General features: G+C 34.7%; 1 protein-coding gene across 1 annotated transcript; it reads left to right on the top strand.

Moving 5' to 3' along the window:
• The first annotated feature begins 1,018 nt into the window (after positions 1–1,018).
• LOC124639755 lies at positions 1,019–14,839 on the top strand. Its single transcript, XM_047177221.1, has 7 exons — positions 1,019–1,157; positions 10,724–10,901; positions 11,374–11,527; positions 12,088–12,208; positions 12,529–12,660; positions 13,564–13,777; positions 14,281–14,839. The coding sequence occupies exons 2-7, from the start codon at positions 10,733–10,735 to the stop codon at positions 14,433–14,435; spliced, it is 945 nt and encodes a 314-aa protein (XP_047033177.1). The 5' UTR covers positions 1,019–1,157; positions 10,724–10,732; the 3' UTR covers positions 14,436–14,839.
• Positions 14,840–15,121: the final 282 nt, after the last annotated feature.

The raw sequence follows: 15,121 nt of genomic DNA, 5'->3' as shown, positions 1-15,121 counted from the left end.
CACTTATTCACTGATTCACTGACTCACTCATCAAAAACCTAGACCACTTCCAATGGTCGTATTGACTTGAAATTTGGCATGGAGGTAGGTCTTTATGTCAAGGTAAAGGGAAAAATCAGAAAATGGCCAAGTGTGAGTCGGTTTCAAAATAATGAAGGTGTAAAATACTCAGTGTAAATTTATACCCCTAAGGAACTAAAACGAACTAAATTTATCTATATTTATATAATATATCTTCGAATGGTCGTACCGATCTGAAATTCGTTACAAAGGTTTGTATTTAGTCAAAGTAAAAATCTGAAAACGGCCAAGTGTGAGTCACTTTCGAAAATAACGAATGTGTAACTTTGATCCACGAACATAATATATGATAACATGTCATGTCAGTCAGTTGGTAAATCTAGTCCATTTAGTTAATCTAGTTCATTTCTTTGTAAGAAGCATAGTGCATATTTAAAAATCTGAAAGATAGTATAAATGAGACATTTACTTAACTAACTTAATCATAAGAAAAAAATAAAATAAACAGCCTTACAAAAATAAATGAAATCCCACCCAAAACAAAAATGTGAAAGACCGCCAAGTTCGATAATATGGGAATGCTTCGCCTATAAAAGAAGTGAGATCTGAATAAGTACCAAGTTCCATACACATACCTCAGTTAAAAATAGTTACTTTTTAATGATGATTACTTGGCAAGTTTTAATAGAAAATTAAATACTTGATTCATTGCGTTTAGTAGGTTTATAACAAGGTGTATGAAAACTTGCCAAGTAACATCATTAAAAAGTAACTATTTTTAACTGAGGTATGTGTATGGAACTTGGTACTTATTCAGATCTCACTTCTTTTATAGGCGAAGCATTCCCATATTATCGAACTTGGCAGTCTTTCACATTTTTGTTTTGGGTGGGATTTTATTTTCACATCATTTAGTTTCCATTGTTTATTAAAATTTTACAAACATAAATAATTAAGCAAAAAACACATTCATTTACATGTTTTTTTCACCTCAAAGACACAATAGGCATTTTACCCGCCCCGTCGCTTCTGCGGATACTCTTTAAATCTTTCAAACGAGTGTCAAGTAGTTCGGTCAACATTACATTTACGATCTTAGTGGACATCAGTCGCATAGGAATAACCACGTAATCCGGGTAAGTGTATAAGTATGTTTTTTTTGAAAGTATTTTTTGTGGAAAATTCTTTAAACTATTTTTAGTAGTAGTTTTTTGGCTCTTAGTCATAACTGCATAATTTATGTTTTTGTATTCCTATATTTGACATTAATTTTCTTTAAATTAAGTGTATCAAAATTTTCTGATTTTCCTATTTTTTCCCCTTTATTATTATTAGAAATATATGTATTAGCAATTTTTGGCAAAAATCTCTTAACAAAGTTGTTTGCCATTTTATGAATGTAAGGCATTAGTGACTACTATTAAATTACTGACGGACAATTTTGTAGTCTAACGACCCTGATATTTAATCCCTTAAATGATACTAACCGATTAAAGCACATCTCCATGGCAAACTCCTATAAGATGTGGCTAAGCTTTATTTATTTACATAAATATATAAACTTCACGTCTTTTTTATAGTAATTGCTATAATTAAGGCGACGAATTGGTCAACAATAATTCCATAACCGGCACGCGCATCTAAGGCGCCAAAAGGGGTCGGAGCGTCTGAGCGGGGCGAGGATAACAATACGCGCGCTAGCTTATAACTAAAAGTCGTAAGCGACAAAATGGTTTTGTAATTTTATTATTTAGAAATGATAATTTGATAAAAAATCCTTCTACAATTTTAAAGAGTATGTATATACTCAATTACTAAAAAAGTTAAGAGGCTTAAATCGGTCCCGTTTGCCCATAATATGTGAATCTCTTTTTAAAAAGAGGTATGTTTGATATATTTTTCTCTGTTATAAAAGTTACCTAATCATGTTTCTACGTCTAACAAAATAAGGTTTATATCATGAACTTTCAGGTAACTAAGTTGTATTTTGATCCGTTTTGTATTTACTGTGAAAAATTGAGATCCTTGGCGCCAAAAATTCCAATTCGTCCTCTTAAGGAGATCTGACTCGTGCTTGTTCTACATATAGGACATACGACTGTAATAATGTAGGTAGTATGTGTATGTACTCCTTTACTAACCTTCGTTACTTATAGAAAGTACGACCAGTATGCGGAATAAATAGACCGCATTTTTTTTTTCTGTTCTGTGATGGAACTTTTTAAAACTATTCACCTATAAACATGACGTCCTCTATGGCGCAATAGTCACCAAGCCGGACTGCCGAATCTGAGGTCCCGGGTTCGATTCCCGGTTCGGTCGACATTTGTGTGATGAGCATGCTTGTTGGCCGTGGTCTGGGTGTTATGATATGTATTTATAAATATGTATATATGTAGCTATATGTATATATGTAGCTATATGTAGTTTATCAGTTGTGTTAGCACCCATAACACAAGTTAATTAATAACTTACCATGGGGCTAACCGATGGAGGCCTATGTTCAGCAGTGGACGTCCTATGGCTGAGATGATGATGATGATGATGATGGGGCTAACCAACCGTGTATGAAAAGGTGTCCCGACATTATTTATTTATAAACATAAGTTACATTATCTGCTATAATTCGGGTTTGTAAGCATCCATGCATCCGTACATTTACTACATTACCATTATAAAGCTGAAAAGTTTGATTAAAGGCGATGCCCGGGCTGCGGGTTGTTCGAAAGAGATACCGCGGCCCTGGTACATAAAAGGCCTATGACGGAACACGACGGTTTTTAGGTCAGTAAGAGTCTGACACTCCCTCACCGCTGCTAACCCACGGCGGGAGGGGTCATTTGATGATTTTTGACGTCGGGAAAAAAAAAAAAAAAAAAAAAAAGATGATCTCATTTATTATCAGCCTGATTTGAATAATAATTTCAGTATTGCATAGCCTAGCTATCAATTAAGGCTATAGGTAAGCCACATTACACTCGGTGTTCGAATCAGTTCCCAACTGAAACCGCGAACTGTAACCAATGAGGGTTTTCTAAAATGGCGTCCACGAGGTGGCAGCACCGAGTCGTCAGGTCCAGGTAACTGTCAAAGTGCTTATCTTTACTATGAATAGTGAACGATTTTAGTGTTTTTTTTTTTTATTTTATAATTAAAGCACTGTATTATTGTTTTACTATTGAGGTTGAGTAAATAAAAAAAACTAAATCATATTGTGTTAACAAATTTTTCAACAAGCTTTTCCTTAGTACCAGTGACTTTTGCACCCTCTCTCTTAGCTCAATTTTTAGTTCGGAAACCTTATTCTGACCTTTACTAGTTAAATAATCCCTTATTAGTTAGTTAGTTAGTTATTAGTAATAAGACCCTTATTAGTTAAATAATCTAATCACTATTAAAGTATGGACAACAAACTAAATAAAACATTTGGTAAAGATAAAATGCCTACCCAAGTACAAAATTTTCCGAGGTTATTGATAACCAACAGACGTAAACGTCGACAGAGAATATTTATAATACGTAATGAATTCACAATTTTTTGACACAACATCTAATGATCTAAGTAAACTTAACAATGTAATATCGTCATGATACTGTTAACACTTCAATATGTGTTTGTTTTACAAACATCCGTATGAAGTAATAGTTCATATGACTTGAAACAAGTATAGATCCAATACGATTTTAATACTAAAGTACCTTTGGTGTATGCATATAGAAGAGCTGCCTCGTTGGTCTAGTTGTCGCAAGTGTGGCTGCTGAGCACGAGGTCTCGGGTTCGATTCCCGAGTCGGGCCGAAATCGCTTTGTGGGTTTTAGAAGACTTTCACAAAGCAGCCCGAAGCCTGGAAGTTGGTGATTGATTCACCCGTGCATCGGAGAGCACGTAAATGTCGGTCCTGCGCCTGATCTCTTTCCGGTCGTGTCGGATTGCCGTCCCATCGGGCTATGAGAGTGAAGGAATAGGGAGTGCACCTGTGTCTTCGCAAATGCTTGTGCACTATAATATGTCCTGCGCAGTTGGCTAATCTCCTTACATGAGAACAGCCGCCGTAGCCGATAATCGGCTAGGAGGACATCATCATCATCATCATCATAGAAAAGCATTTATGAAAGTAGTTAAGATAAAGATAAAGATATTTATTATTGCAAATTTATACGGGTTACAATGATGTTGTTACATAAGGGTAAAAAGATCCGCCATATTTTACCAATTGGCATGCAATATAATATTAATAAATCAAAAATCATTGAACATAGGATTAAGAAGAAGAACAAGGAAAAATATAATTAGGAATAATAAAGTCTTGTTCATTTATGAAATCTAAAATATTATAATATACTTTACTCGCTAAAAACTTATGCAGTACATTTTTAAAAAGTGGCAATGGCAGCGCTCTCCAGCTCTTTGGCAGTGTATTAAATATAGTTGGAGCCATACAGAACACACTCTTGCGCATAAGGGCTGTCCCTGCAGACTGAAGGCATATCCTTCCATTGTCTCGTCTGTCTCGGGGAATCAGTTCGTTTTGTAGCTTGAAACGACTGACGTAGCTTGAAATTACGTTAACAAGCACTTATAACTAATTGTAATGTTCCATCATCTGCCTAACCTTTTCCCAGCTATGTTGGAGCTGGCTTCCAGTCTAACAGTCTCACCAATGTAGCTGAGTACCAGTGTGTGACATGGAGTGACTCCCTATCTGACCTCCTCAACCCTAGCCATCCTTTGGTTGTCGGACTTTCTGGCTTCTATTGATCGTAATTATGTTAAACTATAATTTTTTACCTGAAAGTTTCAAGTATCTCCATAGCCACAGTCTGCACGTAAATAAATAAAATAAAAAATGTTCTAGATTAAATTATGATGGCTAGCGTAGACTTTACACGTCATAATGACGACTCAAAGTCCTGCATCACCTCGTGGACAGTACAGTCAGCTACAAAATACATTTCAAAAAATTACAAAATGATAAAAACACAAAATAACATTAGCTGAATACTAAAATCTCAAGTAAAGTAGATGTGCTCAGAAACTCTTCAATGTCAAGATTTTCTTTTGATACATTAGACATATTTAAATGTTTACTGAGAAGCTCCAAGCTAAATCATAGTGGCATTGGTCGATCAATCGTAGGTTAAGCAACGAGGGTCGGTTCATGGTAACCATCGGAGTCGTTATATGTAGGTACTCTAAAGACAGAAAGTCTGTCAACTAGTCTCATCAAATTAGGCATCATGAAAAAAAAAAAGATTTACATATATCATGTTATAGTCGTGGTGGCCTAGTGGGTAAAGAACCAACCTTTCGAGTATGAGGGTGTGGGTTCGATTCCAGGGTCAGGCAAGTACCAATGCAACTTTTCTAAATTTGTATGTACTTTCTAAGTATACTTAGACACCAATGGCTGATAAAAAGGTGAAGGAAAACATCTTGAGGAAACCTGGACTATAAAGTCTGAAATCACCAACCCGCATTGAGCAAGCGTGGTGATTAATGCTCAATCCTTCTCCATGTGAGAGGAGGCCTGTGCCCAGCAGTGGGACGATAAAAAGGCTGTAACATATCAGGTTAAAACCAAAGACAATTCTAAGCGTATGATGATTGTGTTCATGGACTTTTGTCGCTGACTATACCTGTTACCTATGTACTATATACGTAGCCATAGTTATAGTTTGTACGTATGCCACGGTCAAGCTAAACGGTTTGTTTGTTTTCTAACTAACGTGAGCACGCAAATGTTTGCGATACATGCCAAACAATTCATGTAAGGCTGGCTTTACATTTGAGCTGTGTCTATGATAAAAACAATTGATTTATTTGAATTAAAGTTTGTCAGGATTTAAAATTTTATGAAATTAAGTATGTATTATGAGTGATTTTTTATAAACTTTAACCTGGAAAACCTTGTCAAGTAGGTAAATGTACAGTCAACCTTAACTAAGAATGACTGACAATTTGTGAGTGATAGGTAAGACCCAAGGAAACGATACAGGATACTTTTATCCTAATCTGGATACGGTATGTAGTTCCTTCCCGTATAAGCAGGTGTTTTCGTAACGAAAAAGTTTTCATCATTCAATAAGTAACATCAATAGATTTGAATATTGTCTTTAGTAATTTATTACTCTTCACATAAAATTGCAATTTGTTTGATGGTTATTACTTAAAAACTTCAAACTGTACAACAAATAGCAGCAATAACTTAAGAAAATTAAATTTGTCCCATCAGTATGATCTCCCCCTTACAACTTAGGTGTACAACAAGCATTACGTGAATGACATCAACATATCGGATCATGTTGTCCCACTGTGCGACTTGTGGGTCAAGTTTGTGAACACATATAGACCATCATGGTCATCATTTGTACCTACCTTATTAATACCTATTCTTGTTGGGTCTTGAGGTTTTTCTATAGAAAACTATTTAATGAGGATTTCATTATCTACTAGTTTCTGCCCGTGGTTTGATCCATGACCCGCAAGGGATCAATTTCCCTTACATGGATAAAAAGGACCTTAAGTATAGGTTCATGATTTGGATTTGGAGCTATATTACATATTTCCAATTTATATAAAAATCATCAAAAATCCATTCATATTTTCGTGTTTATAATATAAGTAAGATTAAATCATCTTCAATTTTTCACCTAAATCTAGCATTTCATCTTTATTTTTATAGTTATTACTGTTCTCAAAGCATCTACAAACTCATTTGTCCGTCCGTCTGTCAGAGTATCTGCATATGGAGTCGTAAATAACATCTATTAAATACTAATACTGATCTAGAGTAAAACCGCAAAAAGCAACTAGTATTTTAACAAAGATTTATGCTTTAGCATGTATGTTTTTTTGCCAAATAGCATGTTGATTCATAGTTTTAATCCTATAATCTTTATTCTACACACGAAAATGGGTGTTTTATAAAAAAACAACAGTTGCGAAAACTTTGCGACTTTTCCTTATCGCCTTCTGCGTAAATAAAATTATAATACTTACCTTGTTTTATAAGCACTTGCAAGTAAAGCAAGGTGAACGAGTAGTCATGGGTTAAGTGCAATGCGCTATTGTTTATTCTATACTAATGTTATGATGCTGAAGTGTCTGGTTGTTTCTTTGAACTCGATTATCTTAAGAAATACTGGTTTGAATTGACAATTTATTTTAGTGCTTAGCCCATTAAATTTATTGAAGACTAGCCGTTTTCCCGCGGTTTCACCCGCGTCCCGTGGGCACTACTGCCCGCATCGGGATAAAATATAGCCTATGTTACTTGCAGATAATATAGCTTTCTAATGGTGAAAGAATGTTTTAAATCGGTCCTACTGGACCGATTTAAAATTTTTTAGAGTTTATCCATTACAACCAAACAAACAAACAAAGTTTTCCTCTTTATAATATTAGTATAGAAGATCATAATAGGCTTTAGTAGCTAGACTAGCTAGTCCTTAAAATGTGTTTAGTGGGTAGAAGCATTATTTTCTCCGTGGCTTATTCCCTTACATTTAATTGAATAATAATGATTTTTATTCATTTTTAAAATATAAAGGTTTCTGAAATGATAAAATATGATCTCAAAGTACCAACCTTTATTTTTCTTATGGCACAAAAATCCCTTATTTTTATGTGACAAAATAATAATGCAACAAACCATTGAACTTTATTATTTTTATTACCTACGTTTTAAAACAATGACATTTATAACAAGGCTAACTTGTATCATTATGTGTTATGTTTGCAAGATAATAACGCATTGTGCATGACTGGGTTAAAATGTATACCTACTAGGCTTAACCTTAAGTTTTATTTAGTCAAAAAATATATAAAATCCTTTTCCCAGGCCAGCACATGCCAAAGTTCGTATCGGTTTTGGTTCAACCGTTTTAACATGAATGAGTTACAAACAAATTCACATTCGCATTTTGTTATATTAGAAAGGACTATCTTCTGCTAGCGGTATCACCAGTGTTTCATTGGAACTACTGCACGCATCCAGATAAAAGTGCCCATATTCTAGACAAATTTAACATCTAACACTGAAATGTTTTTCCAATCAGACTAGTAGTTCCTGAGATAAGCGTGTCGAATTAAACAAATTAAATTCCTCAGCTTTATAAATATTAGTATAGATTATTATATCTCCATCCATTATGTATGTTTAAAAAAATCTTATTTTTTTTACCAGCAATTGACAATAACTTTGTTTCACAAATAAAACCTGCACCAAACAATATTATCCCTGACCGCGTTAAATAACCTCACTTCAAAATACCAGGTCGTTTGTTACCAAATTGTAGCAAAAACTTTGTGTCCAAAGATAGATGTGGCAAAACTTCGATAAGAGCTCGGTTTCCTTGAAATATCCTAATGATAAGGGTGAAGGGATGTTTCCGTAGTCCAATCAAGGAGAAACGAACGATTTATTGTAGGAAGTACGGGTTACCTTAAAAGGTTATTTATATGTAAGGGTATTGATACTGTCCTTAAGCGAGGACAGTAATTGTAACGCTCTGTGTTATGTTAAATTGTAGCTTCCTTCTGACATAGTAAAAACACTTTTTCACTTATTCAAAACACGGACATGCGGTTTGTGTTTTTAATTTAAACTACCGTACCTACAGTAAAGAAGACTTTTTAAGAGCTCTGGAATTCACGAATAGATTTAACAAAAAAAAAATCTGTGTTAGAAAGCCACAAAACTATCATGTGTCATAATTATATTTTATACAGATACAAGAAGAGGTATCCAGGGGATGTAGGTTAAACCGCGGGAAACAGCTAGCACGGAATATACCTATAAGATCTATATTTTATATCATCATGCTGTCACTTGATATAATTGCGTTTCTAGATTACATAGAACTAATTAGTTACAATGTATTAAATAAACCATCCTATAAACTTGCTCGATTTTACTCACGCAGAACCACAGAAAAAAACGACTACTCTTCGTAAGCAAAACGATCCGTTTGTTGTTTAAAGGAACTAGAAATTACCGCATCTTAATCACAAAACAATGTTGATCTATGATCCTCCAAACTTTAACCCATATTCAAGGCAAATTAAGGAGACAGGTATTCGAAACCACAGCACACCTATGGACCACTAAACGACTTCTAACCTCAAAGTCCTTTTACTGAATAAACCAAGAATTTTAAGGACCAATTTGCACCAATTTCCTTTATTTGTTATCCATCCAAATCGACCACAATTTCAACCACACACTGAATTCCCAAAGGGCTTAAATGCAAGCTTTTAAACAAAACAATGTGAACTCTAAAACTTCTAAACTAGTTCCTAACGTAATTAAAATTTGAATGCAATTTAAACTAGATTTCATGAAACTCATTGCAAAACAGATTATGTGGGAATTAAAGCATTTGAATAAGTATAGAACGTTAATGTGATTTTATTCACAATATGCATATACATAGTCCCTACTAATATTATAAATGCGAAAGTAACTTTGTCTGTCTGTCTGTCTGTCTGTTACGCTTTCACGTCTAAACCACTGAACTGATTTTAATACAATTTGGTACAGAGATAGAGTTGACCTTGAGAAAGAACATAGGATAGTTTTTATCCCGGACTGCCTCGTTGGTCTAGTGGTCGCAAGCACGGCTGCTGAGCTCGAGGTCCCGGGTTCGATTCCCGGGACGGGCCGAAATTGCTTTGTGGGTTTTAGAAGACTTTCACAAAGCAGCCCAGAGCCTGGAAGCTGTGATTGATACACCCGTGCATCGGAGAGCACGTAAATGTCGGTCCTGCGCCTGATCTCTTTCCGGTCATGTCGGATTGCCGTCCCATCGGGTTATGAGAGTGAAGGAATAGTGAGTGCACCTGTGTCTGCACAAATGCTTGTGCACTGTAATATGTCCTGCGCAGTTGGCTGATCTCCATATATGAGAACAGCCGCCCTAGCCGATAATCGGCTAGGAGGACATCATCATCATCATCCCGGACTTTTGAATCGAATCGAAACGCGATACATATAACCGAACTCTACGCGGGCGAAGCCGCGGGCGGAAGCTAGTAATAATTAAGTTCCTGGTTCCTGGTTTTTGGAATCGAAGGTGCATTTCTGAGAGCATTTATAAAAGTCTTCATTTTTTAAATAAAGTATTATTTCTCGAAGTGCAGTTGTAGTTAACTAACAAAATCACTATGGTGCGTTTAGACCCAAAAAAGGAATTAAAGGTTAGAACAGTGGTATTTTTTCGTGATGCTTCTTTATCAAATTATTTAAATGTCAACAGATGCAAAGATTTATTTCATCAATTTTGTTAAAAAATTTGATAGGTGGTAATTAAACGAACTCTGGGTCATGTGGTTAATATTAAGGTACCTTGGTATGCGTTTCCCAATGCCTATCTCCCTATCTTACTCGTATTTAATTATTTCGGATTTAAAATAAAGAATCGGTTAAAACCATAATTCCCGGATTGATATTCGCAAATCGCACATACTTTTCGGTACTGTGCCATCTACAATTACTGTGTTATTAAAACCATTTTTTTTTTAAGTAACCATGGGGTTTCTTGCACGTTCTTCTTCATAGGAAGCTACTTTTAGAATAGGCAATTAGAATAAAACTTATTTATATTTTAGCCGTTAATTAAGTGCTTATAAATGCCTAAATTAAATAAAATTATTGGATTTTTTCTTTAAAATATTATTTAAAACTAAATTATGTTTTTTCAGATCATCACAATGGAAGAAATAGAATGCCATCCCCTACTCCAAATCACGCCAGAAACAGTCAAGAAGGTGAGGCAGCTATGTGACATAGATGACGTGAAGAGGATCAATGAGTCACTGGATATAGTGGAGGAATGGATCAAGAAGCAAGACCATTTGGCTGAGGGGGGCAGTTATCTTTGTAAGTTTGTTTTTTTGTTGTAAAGTTGTGATTCTTTTATTGTATGACTTTTAACTGAAAAGAGGTTCTTAGTTTGACCTGTATTTCACGCGCGATTATCTGACGTTTGGTTGAACCTACATAGATTCGGTTTTGAGCCATTGGTTTTAGCATAGTATTTGTCAGACGTAGGAGAAGGTATAGGTTTTTGGTATATTATTGAAGCCTATTTTTTTCCTAAGGTGAAATTATTTGACTTACAGTTTTTAACTCACTTGTATATTATTGCAGTAATTTGTTTTTTTAGACTCTCATGTAATCAGGAAGTTTATAGGATTTTTATTAGGATATGCTTACCAGCTCCTGCGAAACACGAGCCAAACCACGGGAAAAAGCTAGTTAAAGACAGTAAATCACAAAGACAGATTCGAAGTCATATCTCATATCACTTCAGACAAAAAATTATAATCAAATATTCTATCTTCATTTTCAGGCAGATCCCTCTTGGAGCGAGTATACCTCCTATCAAAGGGGTCAGTTGAAGAGACCAAGAGGAGGGTAGAAAGACTGCTGACATCACGAGGTATGATGCCAGAGCTGGTGATGAACAGAACTGTCGAGGAGTTTGAAGCTCAATGGGAAGTAGTGTGAGTATTATTGTCTTTTTGTTTTTTTTTTTTGGTATTTGTGAAAATAAAGAGTGATAGTCTCATAGTTTGGCAGTAATTAAATAGGATAAATATTAACAAAAATATAATTCACTCTATTATAAAGCGTGATTTTAAAAAGTACTGGGTACTCAGTATCTACCAGGTTGAGACCATATTTTAAACATTTTGTTCATTTAGATAACCAAATAATTGATAGTAATAAAAAAAACTGTAGTCTCTTAAAAGGTTTATGAACGCAACTTGACATGTTAAGATTTTAAGAAAAACACTCGATAGCTTATAGTCAAAATGTTTATTTACTAACACATGAAAACAAATGATTGAATGAAACTATTCAATGTAACGGCTCTTAACATTGTACTAACAAAAAGTACCGTTTCATTTTTAAGGTTCAATGACCTGTTTAGTAAAAGATTTGTCTGTTTAAAAGTGTTTTCAGTAGTTGCTTTTTCGTATTTTGTTTATTCAGTAATCGTAAAGATACCAATAGGTTGTAAAAAACAGTGGTAGCATACATATATTTCTTTTGTTTTCAGCAATTATGTTCCTCTGCCGAAGCTGCATCCAGTAGACCAGTCGAGGGTGATGGTGACACAGTTCCTCACGGAAAAACTGGATCCCTTCAGCATATTGACTTACTTTAGATATTGCTTTTTGGTGAGATATTTGTGATTTTTGGAACAAAAAAATTATGCGTTTAGCTTATTGCAGATTTCTGTGAATAAATAATGAAAGTAACATTATCGAGCGAGTCAAGAAATGGCTAATTCGCTTGAAAGTAAATTGGTAAATAGCCAATGTATATAAACTAACAACAATTTGGGGTTAAAAATAAAGCCTTCAATTAATCTATTTGCAAAGTTTAGTTTCAGCGCAACATTTTGCATTCAAGATTTTTTTTTTGATTCCTAAAAAATATTGTTTTTATTTGAAACGAAATACAAATTATAAGTACTATATTATGTTTTCACCTTCAGATCGGAGAATACAGGATAAACTACGACTACACTACTTCAGAAAGATTCGTTATCGATCTCACGAACATACACCTGGGCCTGCTTAGTAAACTTAATCCTATTGTTATAAAGAAAGCCGAAGTATTATGCACTGTAAGTATTAAACAATCCCTACTTATAATATTTTATTCGTAGAATTAGAATTATTTGTGAAAGCAGCTTTGTCCGTCTGTCGCGCTTTCACGATAAAACAATTGAACCGATTTGTATGAGGTACATACGGTAGTCAGATCTTGTGAAATGACCTCTAAGATAACTTTTTACCCAGCTGCGGGAAGTAGTTATAATGCCGAAAATAGCTAGAACCTTTTCTTATAAAATGAACTGACATGACTCTTAACAATGTAATATGCCTAGTAACTTCACCAAGGCAATGTGACTTAAAAAATACGTTGCTAGCAAAAACACGGCTTAATACGCCTTAGTTGCTATACCAATTTTATATCTATAATTAACAATTAGTTACAAGAGGTATTTTAAGTTATTAGAGGCAAGCCTCTTAAAATTAATTGCTAGGGCAATAACTAGATAATTACTATGATTCTAGGCAGCCATTAAAAAGTTTAATGGAAAATTCAATATACATATTCAAAACTAACTAAATACATACCCTTAGCTACATTAGTTCTTCCGTGTTTCGGAAGGCACGATATATTGGTGGGCCCCGGCTGCCATTTGAAAATATTTGGCAGAAGTAACGGGTAGTCAGAAAGAAGCCAGAAAGTTCGACAACCAGTCTTACCAGTCTTACCAGTGGTATTGGGTAGCCTGGGCAACTGGGTTGAGGAGTTCACATAGGCAGGCGTTCCTTGTAAAACACTGGTACTCAGCTGTACTCGGTTACACTAGAGGACGACACAAACATAGTTAAGAAAAGCTAGGCAGATGCCCTTAGTTGTCGTCAAACTTAATGACGACTTGCACCTAACTTCAGAGCATAAAGTACATATCTCCCAAAACCCAACTATAATTTAAAATTATTTTTTCTACTCACAGGAAGGAATCGGCACCAAAATCAAAGGCATCCACATTTTGAACGCTCCACCATTCATTGACAAGCTGGTCTTCCTTCTCAAGCAAGCTCTTCGTGAGAAGGTGGCCAACAGGGTTCATGTTCATAATAGCTATGAGGATTTGCATAAGCATATACCTAGGGATATGCTGCCTAAGGACTATGGTGGTGATGAGCAATCCGTTTCTAAATTATGTGGTAAGTTTTCATTGATTCCTAGTTATTTTAGTTAACTGTCCCAACAAACTTCGTATCGTTTTTAAACCTTTCCTGGACCTCTCAAAAGAAGCCAAATCGGTCCAGCCATTCCCGAGTTTTAGTCAGACTAACGAACAGGAAATAATTTTTATATACCTATAAGATGATAAAGCTGACAAGTTGGTTGGTTTGCACGGGCCAATATCAGGAACAGCTGATCAGCTGATTAGATCTGTTTTTTATTGCATAGCTAATCAAAATTTATATCTTTTCAATTACTAATCGTAACAAAACTGAAAAACTGTTCCTGTAAAAGGTTTAACTATAAGTAAATGCAGAGAATCGACTGCCTTTTAACAGACCCCACAAAGGAGGAAGTTCTCGATTTGGTTCTTTATTATTGACGATATTATTATAACCTAAAAATTTATGATATGAGTAGAACAATCTTAAAAGCAACATTTAATAAGAGTTGTGATGTTAATGTTTATTTTTGTTTTCAGATCAATGGAAAGAGCAACTAAGAACAGAGGAAGCCAAGAAGAAAATAAAAAGTTTAGAAAAAATGGTCAGTGACGAATCTAAGCGACAAACTTCAAAGTTCAATGAAGAATACATGGGGATGCCTGGATCTTTTAGAAAATTAACTGTAGATTAAGTTAATTTTAAGTGTTTTTTCAGCCTGTTGTACCTAATATTTTCAAGTTAAGTAATGCTCTGGCAAAACCATTAGCAGAACTTTCTTCTTTGTATATATTTTTTTAAATAAAAAATATGTTTTTCGTATTATTTTTATGAGACGCTTTTGTGGAAGACAGTCAAATCTTTTTAGTGTTCTAGAGTAATCCAAAGGTAACTGGGTTAATGCTTATTGTGCTTCAAAATAATGTTCTATTTATTTATTTGTGTGGTCTGAAAATACCTGAAAATAGTCATTTGATCTGGGAAACGTAGATTTATTAAAAAATAAACTTAATAAATTGTGTAGGTAAAGGTAGTTGTAAGATGATTTTGCTTTGTAAAAAGGTGTATAAAATAAGATGAATAAAAAGATATAAGAAATTATAGATGTTTTTTTTTTCCATCCAAGTCAAATTTTATTTATTTTCATATTTACATGAGGATAAAAATCTATCCTAGTGAAAACCAAAAAGCATTAAAAAAAATCATCCCCATCGCTATCGACTGCGAGCGTGCCCAACAGGCTGGCAGCATTACCTCGTTGGATGGTCATGCTGATCCTTGTCCGAGGTAATAGCCCTTTGGTCACGAGAAGCGTCAACCAGCCGCCTAGAAAGATCTTTAAATTGGATGTGTGCATTCGGACCCATAAATTTACATCAT

The sequence above is a fragment of the Helicoverpa zea genome, chromosome 19 (assembly GCF_022581195.2).
Source record: "Helicoverpa zea isolate HzStark_Cry1AcR chromosome 19, ilHelZeax1.1, whole genome shotgun sequence".
NCBI lineage: Eukaryota > Metazoa > Arthropoda > Insecta > Lepidoptera > Noctuidae > Helicoverpa > Helicoverpa zea.
The sequence above is the reverse complement of the archived record's forward strand: the minus strand, read 5'-3'. Positions and strand labels throughout refer to the sequence as shown.